The sequence below is a fragment of the Hypanus sabinus genome, unplaced genomic scaffold (genome assembly GCF_030144855.1).
Source record: "Hypanus sabinus isolate sHypSab1 unplaced genomic scaffold, sHypSab1.hap1 scaffold_361, whole genome shotgun sequence".
Lineage (NCBI taxonomy): Eukaryota > Metazoa > Chordata > Chondrichthyes > Myliobatiformes > Dasyatidae > Hypanus > Hypanus sabinus.
Window position 1 is genome coordinate 173376 of NW_026781258.1, and position 21407 is coordinate 194782.

The window sequence follows — 21407 nt, forward strand, 5'->3', positions numbered from 1 at the left end:
TTGACAGTGTCCTGATACACTGTGGGACCCCATATGCCCCTGACACGATACTGACACACTGTTAGACCCCACACAAACCTGGCAGTGTCCTGACACACTGTGAGACCCCACACACCTGACATGTTCCTGACACAATGTGAGACCCCACACACCTGACAGGGTCCTGACACAGTGTGACCTCCCCATACATCCCTGGAAGAGGCCGGACACAGTGCATAACCCCACACGCCACTGACAGGTTTCGAACACAGTTTGAGACTCCATGCACCCCACCCACCCACCCACAGTGCATGTTCTGATCAGCAAAGCTGCTTCTTTGTATTTTCATTCAGTGACGGTGAGACGGGAGGATCAGCTGTGATTCCCCAACCTGTTCCTTTGACAGAATGACCACTATCCTCTTCTCTATCTCCATATGCCACATCAACACTGGAGATTAAAAGATTCTTCCTCAGGAGCGATGATATCTGTGGCAGTAGTGAGATGTTGTCCAGTACGGGACAGTTGGGGGTCAGTAAACTACCAGGGAAATACTCACCTTCACAGCACAGTTAATGTGGAAATGTGATGATCTGGTGTTTATCTGGAACAGGCCTCTCTGTCCAGTCAGCGGTTTGCTAATTTAATTTACTGTACTGTACGAACAACCATTATGCAATAGTGTGCTTAAATACTGAGTTCTGAGCTGAGGCATCTAACAGTTTGTCCACTGTCTGTTCCCATGGAAGATGTTCAACAGAAACACAAGGAGACTCTGCGGGCACAAACTGAAACACTGAGAGTGAACACGATCCTGATGAGGGAGAAGGTGAAGGTTTTCCGGCTGGTTGATCGATACGCTGAGCTCACGGTCAGTTCTACTGTTCGATATCGGAGACTGGTGGAACATGAGCTGCTGGCGAGAGGCAGAGACCACGAGGAGTGGAGAGAGAAACATCTCCGTGGAGAGCTGGAAAAAGTCCGGACTGATCAGTTGTTCCAGAACAGCTTTTCCCAGAGTAAATCCAAATCTGGGAATTCTGCAGCAGTGGCTGGAGTCGCGGGGATCGGGAAAACAACAATGGTACAAAAGATTGTTCATGACTGGGCCACGGGGAAAATATACCAACAGTTCCAGTTTGTCTTCAGTTTCAAATTCCGTGATTTAAACTCCATTAACTGTAGAATAAACCTGAGAGAACTGATTCTGGATCAGTATCCTTACTTTGGGAATATCCTGAGAGAGGTCTGGAAGAACCCAGAGGGATCGCTGTTTATATTCGATGGTTTGGATGAATTCAATGACAAAATTGATTTTTCTGACAGTCAGAGAGACACGGAAACTCGGTCCACATGCACAGATCCTGAATTCAAGTGCAAGGTGTCTGACATTGTGTACAGTTTAATCCAGGGCAAGCTGCTCCCAGGGTGTTCAGTGCTGGTGACCACCCGTCCCACTAAGTTACTTTTATTGGAAAAGGCTGAGATCGGTACCAAAGCTGAAATCCTGGGATTTGTTGGTGAGGAACGGAAGGAATATTTCATCAGACATTTTGAAGATCAGACGGTGGCGGAAGCTGTTTTCAATTATGTGAAGGAGAACGAGATCCTGTACACCATGAGCTACAACCCCTCCTACTGCTGGATCCTCGCTCTGACACTGGGCCCCTTCTTCACACAAAGAGTCAGGGACCCACTGCGAGTTCCCAAGACCATCACCAAACTGTACTCCTACTACATTTACAACATCCTGAAAAACCATGGCCGTGAGATTGAGAACCCCCGTGATGTGTTACTCAGGGTTGGTCAGATGGCCTTCAGAGGAGTGTCCCAGAGGAAGATGGTGTTTACAGATGGAGATTTGATCAACTACAATCTGCAGCCTTCCCAGTTCCTGTCTGGGTTCCTGATGGAGCTTTTGGAGAGAGAGGATTCTGCCCAAAGCGTGGTCTACACATTCCCACACCTCACCATCCAAGAGTTTGTAGCTGCAGTCGCACAATTCCTGAATCCACATCCCGTGGATATCCTGAAATTCCTCACTGAAGTCCACAGCACGACAGATGGTCGATTTGAGGTATTTCTCCGTTTTGTTGCTGGGCTTTCCAACCCAATGACAGCTCGGGGTCTGGAGGAGTTTCTGGGTCCATTTCCCAATGAATCAACCTGCCGGGTGATTGACTGGGTGAAGGAGGAGGTTAAACGGCAGATTGGGAAAACGAGGAGTGAAGCTGGTAAAAGGAGACTCCTGAACACATTGCACTACCTGTTTGAGTCTCAGAATCGTGGACTGGCTCAGGCCGCACTGGGATCTGTGGAAACACTTTCATTTCGTGGAATGACACTGACCCCGATTGACTGCGTGGTCCTGTCTCATGTCATCGGACTCTGTGATACAATAAAACACCTTAACCTGGAGAAATGCCACATTCAGTGTGAAGGAATCCAGTGGCTGGGACCCGGGCTGCACAAGTGCCAGGAGTTGAGGTAACTTGACTTATCTCTCACTCTGAACTGTGAAACATTTCCATTGTGTTTTTTCAATGTAAAGTAATTTTCGTAAATCTGTAGTAAATCAGATTGTGAAAAATTGTGACAAATGCCCAGGGGATCGGTCAGTCATTCCCCGAGGACGGGAGGGTTCTGTGGTTCCTTGTGAAGGGATGTTGGAGACTTCATCAGATCAGTGAACAACGGCCATTGGTTTAATGGTAGTAAATCACAGGAATGGCCGTGTTTCTCGCTGCCTGTGACACGTCCATTGACAATGTTCCTTCCCACTGTGACTGACACCCAGACCAACACTGACTGCAGCAGGTGGGTCAGAGATTCACACCCCCTCACACCCCCTCAGATTGTCTCAGTGAGAAGGAAGGAAATACGATTGTGAGATTGTCCTCCCACTGCCATTCCCCCTGTGTGACTTTGCTCACTTCCAGATACGCAAAGAGCGAGGGCGCATCTCCTCTGGGTCTCTGTTCAGACCCAACACACAAGTACAAAAAATTTCTGCGTCCTCTCGTCTTGTAGGATTATCGTTTACACTTGGAATCCTCCTGTGGGACCTCTCATCCCAATCTCCCTTCCATTCTTTGGAATCTCGCCCCCATCCCCATTCCTCCTGTGGGCTCTCTATTATTACTCATCCTCCTGTGGGATGTCTTTTCCACACCCCCCCCTTCCTGTGAGATCGCTCTTCCCCATCCCCCTTCCTCCTGTGAGATCTCTCTTCCCCATCCCCCTTTCACCTATGAGATTGCTCTTCCCCTTCCCCCATCCTTCTATGGATATCTCTTTCCCATCCCTTCCTGCTGTTGGAACACTCTTCCCCATACCCTTTCCTCCTGTGCGATCTCTCTCCCCCATCGACCTCCTCCTATCGGATCTCTCTTTGGCATGCCCCATTGTCCTGTGGAATTTCTCTTCCACAACCCCCCTTCCTCCGGTGAGATTTCTCTTCCCAAACCCACATCCTCCTCTGGAAACTCTGTTCCACATCCCTCTTCCTCCTGGCCGATCTCTTAACCCCTTCCCACTTCATCTTGATTAATCTCTCACTATATCCTGCTTCCTCCTGTGGGGTCTCTCCTCCCCATCCCCCTTCCTACTGTGGGATCTCTCTTCCCCATCCCCCTTCCTCCTGTGGCATGTCTTCCCCATCCCCCTTCCTCCTGTGGGATCTCTCTTCCCCATCCCCCTTCCTCCTGTGGGATCTATCTTCCCCATCCCCCTTCCTCCTGTGGGATCTCTCCTCCCCATCCCCCTTCCTCCTGTGGGATCTCTCTTCCCCATCCCCCTTCCTCCTGTGGGGTCTCTCCTGCCTGTCCACTTTCCTCCTGTGGGATCTCTCTTCCCCATCCCCCTTCCTCCTGTGGGATCTATCTTCCCCATCCCCTTCCTCCTTTGGGATTTTTCTTCCCCATCCCCATTCCTCCTATGGGCTCTCAATTATTCCTCATTCTCCTGTGGGATGTCTTTACCACACCCCCCCCCTTCCTGTGAGATCTCTCTTCCCCATCCCCCTTCTTCTTGTGGGATCTCTCCAGCCCATCCCTCTTCCTCCTGTGGGATTTCTCTTCCCCATCTCCTTTTCACCTATGGGATTGCTCTTCCCCATCCCCCTTCCTTCTATGGATTTCTCTTCCACATCCCCCTTTTTCCTGTGGGATCTCTCTCCCCATCGACTTCTTTTTGTCGATCTCTCTTTGGCATGACCCATTGTCCTGTGGGTTGTCTCTTCCCCATCCCCCTTCCTCCTGTTGGATTTCTCTTGCCCATCCCCTTCCTCCTTTGGGATCCCTCTTCCCCATCTCCATCCCCATTTCGCCTGTGCGAACTCTTCTCCCCATAGAATCTTAAAATCATTGAACACTACAGCACAGAAAACAAGCCATTCAGTCCTTCTAGTCTGTACCAAAACCTTATTCCGCTAGTCCCATTGACCTGCTCCCAGTCCATAACCCTCCAGTCCTCTCCCATCCAAGTATCTATCCAATTTATTCTTAAAGCTGAAGAGGGAGTCCATATTTTCCTCATCAGACGGCAGCTCGTTCTACACTCTCACCACCCTCTGAGTGAAGAAGTTCCTCCTAATGCTTCCCCTAAACCTTTCCCCTTTCACGCTGAAGCCCTGTCTTCTCATATTTATCTCTCCTAATCTATGTGGAAAGAGCCTATTCACATTTACCCCGTCTATACCCTCATAATATTGTAAACCTCTATCAAATCTCCCCTCATTCTTCTATGCTCCAAGGAATAAAGTCCTAACCTGTTCAATCTTTCCTTGTAACTCAACTCCTGAAAACCCAGCAACATCCTAGTAAATCTTCTCTGCACTTTTTCAAACTTACCGATATCCTTCCTATAGTTAGGTGATCAGAACCGCACACTATATTCCATATTTGGCCTCACCAATGTTTTATACAACCTCACGATAATATTCCACCTCCTAACCTCAACTTTGATTTATTAATGCGAGGATGCCAAAAGCCTTCTTTACAACCCTGTCTACCTGTGATGCCACTTTCAGGGAATTATGTATCTGAAACCCCAGCTCCCTCTGTTCCTCCGCACTCTTCAGTGCCCGACCGTTTATCGTGTATGTCATACCTTGATTTGTCCTTCCAAATTGGAACACCTCACACTTGTCTGCATTAAATTCCATCTGCCATTTTCTGGCCCATTCTTCCAGTTAGTTCAGATCCCTCTGCAAGCTTTGAAAGTCTTCCTCGCTGTCCACAACACCTCTATCTTAGTGTCATCCGCAAACCTGCTGATCCAATTTATCACATTATCATCTAGATCATTGGTATAGACAACAAACAACAATGGTCCCAGCACAGAGCCCTGAGACACAGCACTAGTCACAGGCCTCCGTCTGAGAAGCAATCATCCACTACCATTCTCTGTCTTCTCCCACACAGCCAATTTGAATCCAGTTTACAACCTCTCCATGGATACCTAGTGACTGGATGTTTAGAACTAACCTCTTATGTGGGACCTTGTCAAAGGCCTTACAAAAGTCAATGTAGACAACATCCACAGCCTTTCCTTCATATGCATCCTTGGTAACCTCCTGGAAAAACACTACAGGATTCATTAAACACGATCTACCACATACAAAGCCATGCTGACTATCTTTAATCAGCCCTTGGTTGTCCAAATCCTTGTATATCCGATCTCTCAGAACACGTTCCAATAATTTACCTACTACTGATGTCAGGCTCACTGGCCTGTAATTACCTGGTGAACTTTTGGAGCCTTTTTGAAACAATGGAACAACATGAACTACCCTCCAATCCTCTGGCTGAGGACATTTTAAATATTTCTGCCAGGGCCCCTGCAATTTCTGCATTAGTCTCCCTCAAGGTCCGAGGAAGTATCATGTCAGTTCCAGGGGATTTATCTACCTTTATTCACTGTAAGGCAGCAAGCAGCTCCTCCTCTTTAATCTCTATATGTTCCATGACACTACTGGTTGTTTCCCTTAATTCCATATCCGCTATGTCAGTTTCCTGAGTAAACACTGATGCAAAGAAACTGTTTAAGATCTCCCCCATCTCGTGAGGCTCCACACATAGACGACAACTCTGATCCTCTTGGGGACCAATTTTGTCCTTTAATATCCTTTTACTCTCAATATACTTGTAGAAACCCTTTTGGTTTACCTTCACATTATCTGCCAAAGCAACCACATATCTTCTTTCGTAATCCCTTACAATTTCTATACCTGCTAAACACCTACTTAACCAGATCACCAATATCCCTTGAAAACCAAGGTTCACTCTGCCTGTTAACTTTGCCTTTAATCCTGGCAGGAACATGCAAACTCTGCACTCTCAAAATTTCACCCTTGAAGGCGTTCCACTTACTGAACACATCCTTGCCAGAAAACAACTTATCCCAATCCACTTTTCCCAGATACTCTCTCATTTCCATAAAATTGGCCCTTCTCCAATTCAGAAACTTAACAGGTGAATCAGTCCTATCCTTATCCATAATTATCTTGAAACTAATGGTCCCTGGTCCCTGGTCCCTGGTCCCAAAATTTTCACCTACACATACTTCTGTCACCTGACCTGTCTGGTTCCGTAATAGGAGATCAGGTACTGCACCCTCTCTCGTTGGTACCTCAATATATTGATTTAGAAAACTTTTTGACAAACATTTAGAAAACATTTGACAAACTCCATGCCATCTAACCCTTTCTCAGAGCGGGCGTCCCCGTCAATATGTGGAAAGTTAAAATCCCCTACGATTACAACTTTCTGTTTCTCACATTGGTGTGCTACCTCTCTACAGATTTGCTCCTCTAATTCTCTCTGACTACTGGGCGGTCTATAATACAACCCTATAAGTGAGATCGCACTTTCCCGTTCCTCAGCTCCACCCATATGGCCTCTGTAGACGAACCCTCCGGGCTGTCCCGTCTATACACAGCTGTGAGATTCTCCCTGACTGGTAATGCCATTCCTCCCCCTTTCATCCCTACCCCCTATCGCGTCTGAAACAGTGGAACCTCGGAACATGAAGCTGGAGATTTGAAGGAATATAAAAGTGTATAAATCTCTGGATCCTGACAGGATCTTCCTTAGGACCATGAGGGAGGTTAGTGTAGAAATAGCAGGGGCCCTGACAGAAATATTTCAAATGTCATTAGAAACAGAGTTGGTGCCGAAGGATTGGCGTATTGTTTATATTGTTCCATTGTTTAAAAAAGGGTTCAAAGTGTAAACCTAGCAAATATAAGACTGTCAGTTTGTCGTCAGTGGTGGGTAAATTAATGGAAAGTATTCTTAGAATGGTATATATAATTATCTGGATAAACAGGGTCTGATTAGGAACTGTCAACATGGATTTGTGCGTGGAAGGTCATGTTTGACAAATCTTATTGAATTTTTTGAAGAGGTTGTGAGGAAAGTTGACGGGGGTAAAGCAGTGGATGTTGTCCATACGGACTTCAGTAAGGCCTTTGACAAGGTTCCACACAGTTAGGAAGGTTCAGTCGTTAGGTATTAATATTGAAGTAGTAAAATAGATTCAACAGTGGCTGGATGGGAGATGCCAGAGAGTAGTGATGGATACCTGTCAGGTTGGAGGCCGGTGACTAGTGGTGTGCCACAGGGATCTGTACTGTGTCCAATGTTGTTTGTCATATACATTAATGATCTGGATGATGGGGTAGTAAATTGGATTAGTAAGTATGCAGATGATACTAAGGTAGGTGATAATGAAATAGGTTTTAAAAGTTTGCAGAGAGATTTAGGCCAGTTAGAAGAGTGGGCTGAATGATGGCAGAAGGAGTTTAATGCTGATAAGTGTGAGGTGCTACATTTTAGTAGGATTAATCCAAATAGGACATACATGGTAAATTGTAGGGCATTGAAGAATGCAGTAGAACAGAGTGATCTAGGAATAATGGTGCATAGTTCCCTGAAGGTGGAATCTCGTGGATAGGGTGGTGAAGAAAGCTTTTGGTATGTTGGCCTTTATAAATCAGAGCATTGAGTATAGGAGTTAGGATGTAATGTTAAACTTGTACAAGGCATTGGCAAGGCCGAATTTAGAGTACTGTGTACAGTTCTAGTCACCGAATTATAGGAAAGATGTCAACAAAATAGAGAGAGTACAGAGATTTACTAGAATGTTACCTGAGTTTCAGCACCTAAGTTACAGAGAAAGATTGAACAAGTTAGCTCATTATTCTTTAGAGCATAGAAGGTTGAGGGGGGACTTGATAGAGATATTTAAACTTATGAGGGGGAATAGATAAAGTTCATGTGGATAGGCTTTTTCCATTGAGAATAGGTGAGATTCAAACAAGAGGACATGAGTTGAGATTTAGGAGGCAAAAGTTTAAGGGTAACACGAGGGCTGATTTCTTTACTCAGAGAGCGGTAGCTGTGTGGAACGAGCTTCCAGTATAAGTGGTAAAGGCAAGTTCGCTATTGTCATTTAAAGTAAAATTGGATAGGTATATGGACAGGAATAGAATGGAGGGTTACGGGCTGAGTGCAAATCAGTGGGACTAGATGAGAGTAAGCGTTCGGCACGGACTAGAAGGGCCAAAATGGCCTGTTTCCATGCTGTAATTGTTATATGGTTATATAGTTACAAGTCCTGCCCCTCCTGCAACCAAGTCTTACTAATAGCAAAGATGTCGAAATCATCATGTGCCAATCCATGACATAAACTGAACGGCCTTACGTACAATACTCCTTGCATTGAAATAGATGCACCTGAGAACATTTCTATCACATACAACCCATTGATATCTGTCTATACAAGCAGTCCTCGCATGACCTTTATCGTCCTCCACCTCACTATCTGCTCTAACACTCTGGTTCCCCTCCCCCTGCAACCTTGTTTAAAACCCCCGGAGCAGAACTTGCTAACCTACCGACAAGGATGTTAGTCTCCTCCAGTTCAGGTGCAAACTGTCCAATTCGAACTGGTCCCACCTCCCCTGGAAGAAAGCCCTATTGTCCAGAAACATGAACCCCTCCCTCATGCACCATCCCCTTAGCCAAGTATTTAGCTGCATTATTCTCCGACTTCTAGCCTCAATAGCACGTGGCACGGGTAGCAATGCACCTGTCCGATCCCCATTTCACATCCCTCTTCTTCCAGAGCGATGTACCTTCCCCATCTGACATCCTTCTGTGGGATCTCGCTTCCCCAACCCCCTTCCTCCTGTACGATCTCTCTTCCACATCCCTCCTCTTCCTGTCGGATTCCTGTTCCCCATCGCCCTTCCTCCTGTGAGATCTCCCTTCGGCATCACACTTCCTGCTTTAAAATCGCTCGTCCATCCAACCTCCTCCTGTGGGCTCTCAGTTCACCGTCTCCCTTCCTGTTGATGGGCTTCTGTTCCCATTCCCTTCCTCCTGTGGCATCTGTCTTTCTCATCTCCCTTCCTCCTGTGGGATCTCTATTCAACATCACCGTTTCTCATGTGGGTCCTCTGTTCCCATCCCACACTCATCTTTTGGGATCTCACTTCCACATCTTCCTTCCTGCTTATGGATCGCTCATCCATCCGTCTTCCCCCTGTGGGATCTCTCTTCCCTTTCCCACTTCCCCATTTGGGTTCTCTCATCCCCATCCCCCTTCCTCCCATGGGTTCTCTCTTTCCCACCCCCCTATATCCTGTGGAATCTCTCTTCCCCATCCCCCTTCTGTGGGATCCCTCTTCCCCGTCCCCCTTCCTCCTGTGGGATCCCTCTTCCCCATTCCCCTTCCTCCTGGGGTATCTCTCTTCCCCATCTCCCTTCCTCCTGTGGGATCTCTCTTCCCCATCCCCCTTCCTCCCGTGGGATCTCTCTTTCCCATCCCCCTAAATCCTGAGAGATCTCTATTCCCCATTGGCATTCCTCCTTTGAGATCACTCATCCATCCCACATCCTTCTGTGGAACCTCTGTTCCACATCTCGTTACTCCTGTGGGATTAATCTTCCCCATCCACTTGCTTCCTGTGGGATCAAACTTCCTCATCCACCTGTGGGATCTCTGTTCCCCATCTTCCTCTCTCCTGTGGGATCTCTCTTCCCCTTCCCCCTTCCTCCTGTTGGATCTCTCTTCCCCTTTCCCCTTCCCCATTTGGGATCTCTCTTCCCCATCCCTTTTCTCCTCTGGGATCTCACTTCCCCATCCCCCTTCCTCCTTTGGGATCTCTCTCCCCCATCCCGCTTCCTACTTTTAGATCGCTCGTGCATCCGAACTCCTCCTCTGGGCTCTCTCTTCACCATCCCCCTTCCTGCAGTTGGGCCTCTGTTCCCATTCCCATTCCCCTCTTCCTGTGGCATCTGACTTTCTCAGCTCCCCTCCCCCCGTAGGATCGCTCTACCCCATCAGACTTCCTCCTGCTGTATCTTTCTTCCTCATGCTCCTTCCTCCTGTGGAATTGCTCTTCCTCAACCCCCTTCTTTCTGTGGGATGACTCTCCTACATCCCCTTCCTCACTCCCTTTATCTTTTGTCATCTCCACCTCTGTTCATCCTGTGGGAATCTCTCTTCCCCATCCCACTTCCTCCAGTGGGATCACTCTTCCCCATCCGCCTTCTATCTCTGTGATCTCTTTCCCCATCCACCTTCGCCTGTTGGGCATTTGTTCCCATCCCCCCACTCTTCTTGTGGGATCTCCCTTCCACATCCCCCTTCCTCCTGTTGGATCTCTCTTCCCCACCCCCATCCTCCCGTGGGATCTCTCTTCCCCATCCCCCTTCCTCCTGTGGGATCTCTCCTACCCATCCCCCTTCCTCCTGTGGGATCTCTCCTCCCCGTCCCCCTTCCTCCTGTGGGATCTCCCCTCCACATCCCCCTTTCTCCTGTGGAATCCCTCTTCCCAAATTCCCTTTCTCCTGTGGCATCTCATCCCCACCCCCTTTCTTCCTGGGGATCTCTCCTCCCCTTCCCCCTTCATGCACTCTCCTTCCTAACTCCCTTCCTCCTGTGGGATATCCATTCCCCATCACCCTTCCTCCTGTGGGATCACTCTCCCCCATCCCCCTTCCTCCTGTGGGATCTCTATTCACCATCACCCTTTCTCGTGTGTGGCCTATGTTCCCATACCCCACTCTTCTTCTGGGATCTCTCTTCCACATCTTCCTTCCTCCTGAGGGATCTATCTCTTCCCCACCCCCTTCCTCCTGTGGGATCTCTCTTCCACATCTCCCTTCCTCCAGATGGATTATTCTGCCTCATTCCCTGTCCCCCTTTGGGATCTCTCATCACCAACCCTCTTTCTCCTGTAGGATCTCTCTTCCCCTTCCCTTTCCCCCTGTGGGATCTCTCTTCCCCTTCCCTTTCCTCCAGTGGGATCTCTCTTCCCTATCCCCCTTTGGGATTTCTCATCACCATCCCCCTTCCTCCGGTGGGATTTATCTTCCCTACCCCCTTTCTTCCTGTGGGATCTCTCCTCCCCAACCCTACTGTTGGTTCTCCTTTCCACTTCCCCCCTCCTGCAGTGGGCTCCCTCTTTACCAAACCCCTTCCTCCTGTGGGATCTCTATTCACCTGCACCCTTTCTCGTGTGGGTTCTCTGGTCCCATCCCCCACTCTTCTTGTGGGATCTCTCTTCCCCATTCCTTTAGCTCGGGTGGGTCTATTTCACTGTGTCCCATTGACATTTCTGTTTTTCTGTTAGGAACATTTTGTTTATTCATCTGGAAATGAGCGAGTTTACAGGGTCACACCAACAAACTAAATTACCGACATTTGGTAAATACACTGGAGCTGGGCAGTGAGGGGCAATGACTGTGATGGGAACTCCGATCAGTGATTTACTGAAGGGTTTAATGTTTCCTGAAATATCCGAGCGAGAGAAATTCCCCCAAACCCACGGTTTGAATCACTTTGTTCATCAATCTGTCTGTTTGTGTTTAGCCTTGGGCAGAATGACCTGGGAGATTCAGGAGTGAAACTGGTGTCTGCGGCTCTGAGGAACCCGGAGTGTAAAATACAGAAACTGGGGTAAGTACCAGACTGTGGGAGATTGTGTTTACAGTCACTGGGTGTCTGACACTGAACATTAATGTGATCAGCAGAAACAAAGAAACATAGAAAACATACAGCACAATAGAGGCCGTTCAGTACACAATGCTGTGCCGAATATGTCACGACCTTATAATTACCTCGGTTTTACCCATAATCCACTACATTTCTAAGCTCCGTGTAGCCATTCTGGAATTAAAAGACCCTATCATTTCCGCCTCCAGCAGCCCTTTCCACGCATTCACCACTCTCTGCGTAAAAAAAAAACTTACCCCTGACATCTCCTCTGTTGCTACTTCCAAGCACCTTAAAACTATGCCCTCTCGTGCTAACCATTTCAGCCCTGGGAAAAGCCTCTGACGAACCACATGATCAATGCCTCTCATTAACTTGTACACCTCTATCAAATCACCTCTCATCCTCTGTCTCTCCAAGAGAAAAGGCCGAGTTCACTCAACTTATTCTCATAAGGCTTGGTCCCCAACCCAGGCAAAATCCATGTAAATCTCCTCTGCACCCTTTCTGATGGTTTCCACATCCTTCCTGTAGGGAGGCGACCAGAATTGAGCACAGTACTCCAAGTGGGGTCTGACCAGGGTCCTATATTGGTGCAACATATATACCATGTAACAATTACAGCACGGAAACAGGACATCTCGGCCCTTGCAGTCCATGCCAAACACTTACTCTCACCCACTCCCACTGGCCCGCACTCAGCCCATAACCCTCCATTCCTATCCTGTCTATTTACCTATCCAATTTTACTTTAAATGACAATACCGAACCTGCCTCTACCACTTCTACTGGAAGCTCATTCCACACAGCCACCACTCTCTGAGTAAAGAAATTCCCCCTCGTGTTACCCTTAAACTGTTCCCCTTAACTCTCAAATCATGACCTCTTGTTTGAATCTCCCCTACTCTCAACGGAAAAAGCCTATCCACGTCACCTCGATCTATCCCCTTCTCAACTCTTAAACTCAATCCCACAACTGATGAAGGCCAATACACCGTATGCCTTCTTAACTACAGAGTCAACCTGCATAGCAGCTTTGAGTGTCCTATGTACTCAGACCCCAAGATCCCTCTGATCCTCCACACTGTCAAGACTTACCATTAATACTATATTCTGCCATCATATTTGACCTACCAAAGTGAACCACTTCACACTTATTTGGGTTGAACTCCATCTGCCAGTTCTCAGCCCAGTTTTGCATCCTATCAATGTCCTGTTGTAACCTTTGACAGCCCTTCACACTATCCACAACACCCCCAATCTTTGTGTCATCATCAAATTTACTAACCCATCCCTCCACTTCCTCATCCAGGTCATTTATAAAAATCACAAAGACTTGGGGTCCCAGAACAGATCCCTGAGGCACTCCACTGGTCACCGGCCTCCATGCAGAATATGACCCGTCTACAACCACTCTTTGTCTTCTGTGGGCAAGTCAGTTCTGGATTCACACAGCGATGTCCCCCTGGATCTCAGGCCTCCTTACTTTCTCAATAAGCCCTGCATGGGGTACTTTATCAAATGCCTTGCTGAAATCCATATACACTACATGTACTGCTCTACCTTCATCAATGTGTTTAGTCACATCCTCAAAAAAAATCATTCAGGCTCGTAAGGCATGACCTACCTTTCACAAAGCCATGCTGTCTATTCCTAATCATATTTTGCCTCTCCAGATGTTCATAAACCCTACCTCTCATGATCTTCTCCATCAACTTACCAACCACTGAAGTAAGACTCACTAGCCTATAATTTCCTGGGCTATCCCTACTTCCTTTCTTGAATAAGTGAACAACATTCACAACCCTCCAATCCTCCGGAACCTCTCACATCCTCATTGATGATGCAAAGATCATTGCCAGAGGCACAGTAATCTCCTCCCTGGCTTCCGACAGTAGCCTGGTGTACATCTCATCCAGTCCCGGTGACTTATCCAACTTGATGCTTTCCAAAAGCTCCAGCACATCCTCTTCCTTAATATCTACATTCTAAAGCTTTTCAGTCCAATGCCAGTCATCCCTACAATTGCCAAGATCCTTTTCCGTCATGAACGCTGAAGCAAATGATTCATTAAATACCTCCGCTATTTCCTCCGGTTAAATACGCACTTTTCCATTGTCACACTTGTTTGGTCTTATTCTTTCACATCTTATCCTCTTGCTCTTCACATACTTGCAGAATGCTTTGGGGTTTTCCTTAATCCTGTCCGGCAAGGCCTTCTCATGGCCCCTTCTGGCTCTCCTGATTTCATTCTTATGCTCCTTCCTGCCAGCCTTATAATCTTCCAGATTCATGTCATTTCCTCGTTTTTTTGAACCTTTCGTAAGCTCTTTTCTTCTTGACCAGATTTACAACAGCCTTGGTGCACCATGGATCTTGTACCCTACCATCCTTTCCATGTCTCATTGGAACGTACCGACTCAGAACCCTACACAAATATCCCGTGAACATTTTCTACATTTCTTCGGTATGTTTCCCTGAGAACATCTGTTTCCAATTTATGCTTACAAGTTCCAGCCTGATAGCCTCATAGTTCTCCTTACTCCAATTAAAGGTTTCCCTAACTTGCCTGTTCCTATCCCTCTCTAATGCTATGGTAAGAGAGATAGAATTGTGATCACTATCTCCAAAATGCTCTCCCACTGAGAGACCTGATACCTGGCCAGGTTCATTTCCCAATAGCAGATCAAGTACAGCCTCGCCTCTTGTCAGCTTATCTCCGTATTGCTTCAAGAAAACTTCCTGAACATGCCTAACAAAGTCCACCCCATCTAAACCCCTCACTCTAGGGAGATGCCAATCAATATTTGGGAAATTAAAATGTCACACCTCAACAACCGGTTATTAAATTCCTTTCCAGAATCTGTCTCCCTATCTGCTCCTCGATGTCCCTGTTACTGTTGAGTGGTCTATACAAAACACCCAGTAGAGTTATTGACCCTCTTCCTGTTCCTAACTTGCACCCACAGAGATGCCGGAGACAACCCCTCCATGACGTCCTCCTTTTCTGTAGCCGTGACTCTATCTCTGATCAACAGTGCCAGGTCCCCACCTCTTTTGCCTCCCTCCCTGTCCTTTCTGTAACAATTAAAGCCTGGCACTCGAAGTAGCCATTCCTGCCCCTGCACCATCCTAGTCTCTGCAATGGCCACCACGTCATAGCTCCAAGAGCTGATCCACACTCAAAGCTCATCCGTTTTATTCATCATACTCCTTGCATTAAAATAGACACATCTCAAACCATCGGACTGAGTGCCTCCCTTCTCTATCACCTGCGTATCCTCCCTTTCACACTGTCTCCAAATTCTCTCTATTTGTGAGCCGACCTTCCTCTCCTCCGTCACATCAATTTGGTTCCCTCCCCCCAGCAATTCCAGTTTGAACTCTCCCCAGTAGCCTTAGCAAACCTTCCGGTCAGGATATTGGTCCCCCTGGGATTCAAGTGCAACCTGTCCTTTTTGTACCGGTCACACCTGCTCCAAAAGAGGTCCCAATGATCCAGAAACTGAATCCTTGCCTCCTGCTCCAATCCCTCAGCCACACATTTATCCTCCACCTCATCCTAATTTTATTCTCACTGTCACGTTGGACAGGCAATAATCCCTAGATTACTAACTTTGAGGTCCTGCTTCTCAAATTACTTCCGAACACCCTGTACTCTTCTTTCAGGACCTCTTCCCTTTCCCTGCCTATGTCACTGGTACCAATATGTACCACAACCTCTGGCTGTTCTCCCTCACACTGCAGGATATTTTGGGTGCGATCTGAAACATCTCGGACCCTGGCACCGGGGAGGCAAACTACCATCCGATTTTCTTTCCTGCGTCCACAGAATTGTCTGTCTGACCCCCTAACTATAGTCCCCTATCTCTGCTGCCATCCTCTTCCTTTCCCCACCCTTCTGAACCACAGGGCCAGACTCTGTGCCAGAGGCACTGACACTGATGCTCCCCAACCCCGTAGGCCAGCCCCCTCCAGCTGCACTGGAACAGGAGAACTTATTATCAAAGTGGTACAGCCACTATTCTCTAGTACCTGCTTCTTGCCCTTCCCTCTCCTGACTGTGACCCAGTTCCTCGGTCTCCCGTGGCCCCAATGTGACCACCTGCCTGTAACTCCTCTCTATCACCTCCTCGCTCTCCCTGACCAGACGAAGGTCATCAAGCTGCATCTCCAGTTCCCTAACGCGGTCCCTAAGGAGCTGCAGCTCGACACACCGGGTGCAGATGTTGCCGTCCGGGAGGCTGGGAGTCTCCAGGATCTCCCACATCTGACACCAAGCACAGAAAACCAGCCTCACATACATACTCTCTGTCTGTATTGTAAACAGATAACCTACCTCGCCTCGACCCTTTATCTCCGAAGCCCCGTTGAGCCAAAGACTTCCGACTCTGTCTCCCGCTCCTCTGACGCTCGCTCTGTAAATCTGTCTTCCTTTTAAACTCTTCTCGCTGTTCTCACTGGCCGACCTGCCCAGTCGTGCTGAAGAAAAAAATCAGTAATTGTGTTACTGATAAACACTGGGGATTTGTACCATCTCCTGTCTCTCTGTGTCCTTCACCCTCACTCTCTCTCATCTCCAGGCTGTGGGAGATTGTGTTTACAGTCACTGGGTGTCTGACACTGAACATTAATGTGATCAGTAATTGTGTCACTGATAAACACTGGGGATTTGTACCGTCTCCTGTCTCTCTGTGTCCTTCACCCTCACTCTCTCTCATCTCCAGGCTGAGGGAGGTCGGTCTCACAGATTCTGGTGTCGAGGATCTCGTCTCCGCTCTCAGTACAAACCCATCACTGACGGAGCTGAGCCTGAGTCGTAATGAACTGGGAGATTCAGGAGTGAAACTGGTGTCTGCGGCTCTGAGGAACCCGGAGTGTAAAATACAGAAACTGTGGTAAGTACCAGACTGTGGGAGATTGTGTTTACAGTCACTGGGTGTCTGACACTGAACATTAATGTGATCAGTAATCGTGTTACTGATAAACACTGGGGATTTGTACCATCTCCTGTCTCTCTGTGTCCTTCACCCTCACTCTCTCTCATCTCCAGGCTGTACAATGTCGGTCTCACAGATTCTGGTGCCGAGGATCTCGTCTCCACTCTCAGTACAAACCCATCACTGACGGAGCTGGACCTGAGTTTTAATGAACTGGGATATTCAGGAGTGAAACTCGTGTCTGCGGCTCTGAGGAACCCGGAGTGTAAAATACAGAAACTGGAGTAAGTACCAGACTGTGGGATATTGTGTTTACAGTCATTGGGTGTCTGACACTGAACATTAATGTGATCAGTAATTGTGTTACTGATAAACACTGGGGATTTGTACCGTCTCCTGTCTCTCTGTGTCCTTCACCCTCACTCTCTCTCATCTCCAGGCTGGCCCGTGTCGGACTCACAGATTCTGGTGCCGAGGATCTCGTCTCCGCTCTCAGTATAAACCCATCACTGACAGAGCTGAACCTGGAATCAAACTGGCTGACAGAGCGATCTGTCCCCGGTCTCCGCCGCCTCATACTGACCCTCCCTGGTCTGAAGTGGATCTGGTGAGTGTTTGTGTTAATGTTCAATGTGATAAAATATCAGCGGATCCGCGGGTTTTCTGGAGATATTTGTCTGTGAGTGTTGTTGAAACATTAACCCCGGTCCCCTGTTACTGACACTGTTGTGTGATCTGTTTATTTCATCTTTATTCTCCCATCTGTTTCAGGCTGGGGGAGAATCGGTTCAGTGAGACCGGGAGGAAGGAACTGAGATCTCTACAGGAACCCAGACCCGGACTGAGAGTGGATCTGTGAACATCTGAATGTGGTGAATCGGTTCAGTGAGACCGGGATGAAGGAACTGAGATCTCTACAGGAACCCAGACCCGGACTGAGAGTGGATCTGTGAACATCTGAATGTGGGGAATCGGTTCAGTGAGACCGGGATGAAGGAACTGAGATCTCTACAGGAACCCAGACCCGGACTGATGGTGGATCTGTGAACATCTGAATGTGGTGAATCGGTTCAGTGAGACCGGGATGAAGGAACTGAGATCTCTACAGGAACCCAGACCCGGACTGATGGTGGATCTGTGAACCTCTGAATGTGTGAACATCCCCGCCCGCGGGATGGGGACATTTGGCCGACTCCCCGCCCTCCCCTTTAACTCCCGCCCTTACCTTTAACGGCCGCGCGCCGGGGCTGATTCCCAACGGTTTTAACAGAGCCGGCTCGGGCCTCGCGCTGTGTGCGTCGCTCGCAGCGGTCCCGCAGTGACGTATTTCCGCCTGGTTCCGGCGGGGCAGCTTCCGCCGGATGTGCGAGTTCGAGACTCCCACGTGACACCCCGGGGAATTACCCGGACAGGAAGAGCCCGGGGTCCGGGGCTCAGTCTGGGACACCGGTGTCCCGGGGTGGGGGGGATGATCCCGGGAGAGAATCCTTTTGCCCCCTTTGCTGAGGACGGTGCATTCGGCAGGCTGGCCGATATAATGATGTTAAATTGACAAATCCCTCGGCAGTGACCCTGGATCTCCAGCGATCCCGGACACGGCCCTGAAGTGTGATTTTATAATCATCGGTTCCCCGATGCAGAGTGACGGTGAGAAACGGGACTGATTATTCAACCGGTCACTCCTTGTCGCCGGTCAGTTAATTGTGTCTGACTGTGAGGGAGTCGGGAGCAGCTTATTTATTCACACACGTCAGCAGCTCACACATTGTTTAATTTACATTTGTCATGATGAAATCAATAAACCGCTGTAACTTCCTGTCCTGGTGCCGGACTCGAGTTTTATTTGAGGTTTCTGCTGCCCCCCGCAGCCTGTGCACTGCAACAGTGGGTCGGAGCTCCTCACACTGACACAGTAGCGTCTCAGCTCCAGGCTGAGGGAGGTCGGACTGGCAGAGTCTGGGTGCCCAGGATCGCATCTCTATCCAACCCCCTTCCTGGCTAACTGGCCGCCACAGACGGGTGTAGAGTGAGATCCATCAGCTAAATTGTCGTTGAAGCTGTAGCAACCCCCCCCCCCCAACACACACACACAAGTTGAATCACTGTCGAGGAGATCATAGAAACGAGGAGAGAAGTAGTGGAACGACGGGGAGGGACACAGGGTGCCCGGAGTGGGCGATGGTGGGAAGGGGCACGCACGGGCAGGGGAGAACAGATGTATATCAGAACCCGAGCGGTTAATAATTACATTTGATTTCTGGGATTGGGAGAAGTAGCCCTGGATGAAATCGAAGATGAGGATAATCTTGCAAAAGGGAGACCCCACTTCTTCCAGTCCACTCCCAGCGTCCGCCCTCCTGAGAGAACGCGGTCCCTTCCCGTCCACGTACACGGGCCGCGCTCCCAATCAGTCTCCACCCTTTCCCATTCTTCCCCATCGCCTGAATTCCCAATGGACCCCACCCCTTCTCGTTCCCTCACATCTTCCGCACTCCCAGACCTTCCCATTCACTCCGACCGTCTGCCTCCCAATAGAACCCTGATCTGAGTGGAGAGTGTGATGCTCTGACATAAAACAGCCGCTGCTTCGCTTAAAATGTCTGACCGGGAAGTTTAAGGTTTGTGATACTTTGTTTAAAGTGAGCGCCGGGAAGGGAGGGGAGTGAGACTCCGATTGAAGACGGCCGTTAACACCGTTAATTTTGTTGAGGGAAAGGCAGAGATGTGGTGACGGAAGGGGACCCCGCTCGGCCGGTTGAAACGGGACCAAGGAGGGAGCGACGCCCTGGTTAAAGTGAGCGGCAGAGAAGGAGTGAAGGACACGTTGATTCAAATGGCCGACGCTTGAAATGTCCGCTGGGGAGAGCGTGGCGGCTTTGGTAGAAGTGAGCACAAGAGAGGGAGGGACGCGCTGATTTAAAATTGGCGAATCCTTGGTTAATGTGGCCATCAGGGATGGAGTGAGACACTGACTTAAAATGGCCCTGTCACACACAGAATCTATGGCGAAGGATCATGCGGTGTCCATGGATACAATCCCGGGATCGAGTGTGTTATTGATGGTAATAACAGTATTTTAATTTGTGTCTTATATCCTCTTGCGTATTGTATATCTGTTTTAATTCAAATAATTTTGTCATTGCATAAACTAATGTATATATCTCAGATATTCACACATACACATATACATGTGGGTTTTGGGGAGGAGGTGTGAGGGGTTTGGGAGGAAGAGGAGTGACGGGACGAGGAGTGGACTGATGAGACGGTGAGCGTGGCGAAGTCACTGACTCAATATGGGACGGAGGCAAAGGGGCGAAAGTCCCTGTCACAAACTGGTGGCCGACATGGAGAAGATAAAGACGCGGTATAGAGTAGTGAAACGACAGGAAGGCAGCAGGGGTGATATGACGGGGTGGGAGGGTTGCGATGGGACGTGGAGTGAGGGGAATTTATGGGATGGGAAGGGAGGGGAGGGACTGGTCTGATTAGGCAGGGAGGGGAGGAACAATGGGTCGGGTGGGAGTGTGACGTTTTCAATAGTGGAGGATCGATGGGTGGCGACATTTCCTTCGCAAGTAAGACGAGCTGCAAGAAAGGTGTGGACGAGGGAAAGGGGGAGCAAGAAGTCGCGACGCTGTCAGGGCTGATGGGCCGGAGGGGGGAGCGACTCACTCAACGACGGGGGGCGGGGGGGGGGAAGCGAAATTTCCCATCAGAAAATGTTCACCACCCAGGATGTGGTGGATGGCGGGAGAAAGGGCAAGGGGTCAGAGTAGGGAGGGAATCAGAAGTGATTGGGTGAATAGGGGAGGGACTCACTGGGTAACAGAGAGACGGAAGGCGATGAGGGGAAACGAAAATTGGTATCGCAAAATGGCAGCCAACCAGCATAAGATGCCGAGCATCGAGGTGGTGAGGGGAGGGAAGGGGTTTGCGAATAATGGGAGAGGAGGTAGGGTGAAAAGATGATAAGTGTGAAGAAGTGACACTTCGTGGTTGAGTAAGTGGGAGGGAGGGTCACGCCCTGTCACAAAATGGCAATCGGCAGAAGGTTAAATGGAGATAAATGAGAGTGGACGCCGAGGGGAAGGAGAGGAGGGATGAGGAGTTGAGATTGGTTAAACAGGGAGGGAAGTGAGTGGAAGGTGAGGAAAACGGTGTGACTATTTCTACGATGCTGGGAGAGCGCTTGTCAATGGTAACCATCACAAAATGGCCGCCAGCCAGTGTGAGATGGGCGGTGATGGAAGGGAGGGCCAGGGAACAGAGAGAGGAAATTTTCAGGAGTGACTCGTAAACCGGGAGCGTAACTGAGGGCGTCACAAGGGGAGGAATGTATCTCGGGGTAGAGATTGGCACCGTTACCCCCTCCCCGTCTACAAAATCCCGCCTGAGGGTCCACACCCCTTGCCGTCCTCTCCCACCGTCCGCACTCCTAACGGGACTCCCTATCCCCATCATTCTCTCTCTCATCTGCGATTT

The 21407-nt window shown here is 48.9% G+C and overlaps 1 protein-coding gene across 1 annotated transcript in view; it reads left to right on the forward strand.

Moving 5' to 3' along the window:
• Positions 1 to 17536, forward strand: part of LOC132388599 (NACHT, LRR and PYD domains-containing protein 3-like) — a 104289-nt gene extending 86753 nt beyond the window's left edge. The window contains exons 5-9 of the mRNA XM_059960973.1: positions 729 to 2466; positions 11863 to 11949; positions 16713 to 16883; positions 17039 to 17209; positions 17365 to 17536. Of these exons, the coding sequence (XP_059816956.1) occupies positions 729 to 2466; positions 11863 to 11949; positions 16713 to 16883; positions 17039 to 17209; positions 17365 to 17536 (2339 nt within the window). The remainder of the gene's footprint in view (positions 1 to 728; positions 2467 to 11862; positions 11950 to 16712; positions 16884 to 17038; positions 17210 to 17364) is intronic.
• The last annotated feature ends 3871 nt before the right edge of the window (positions 17537 to 21407 follow it).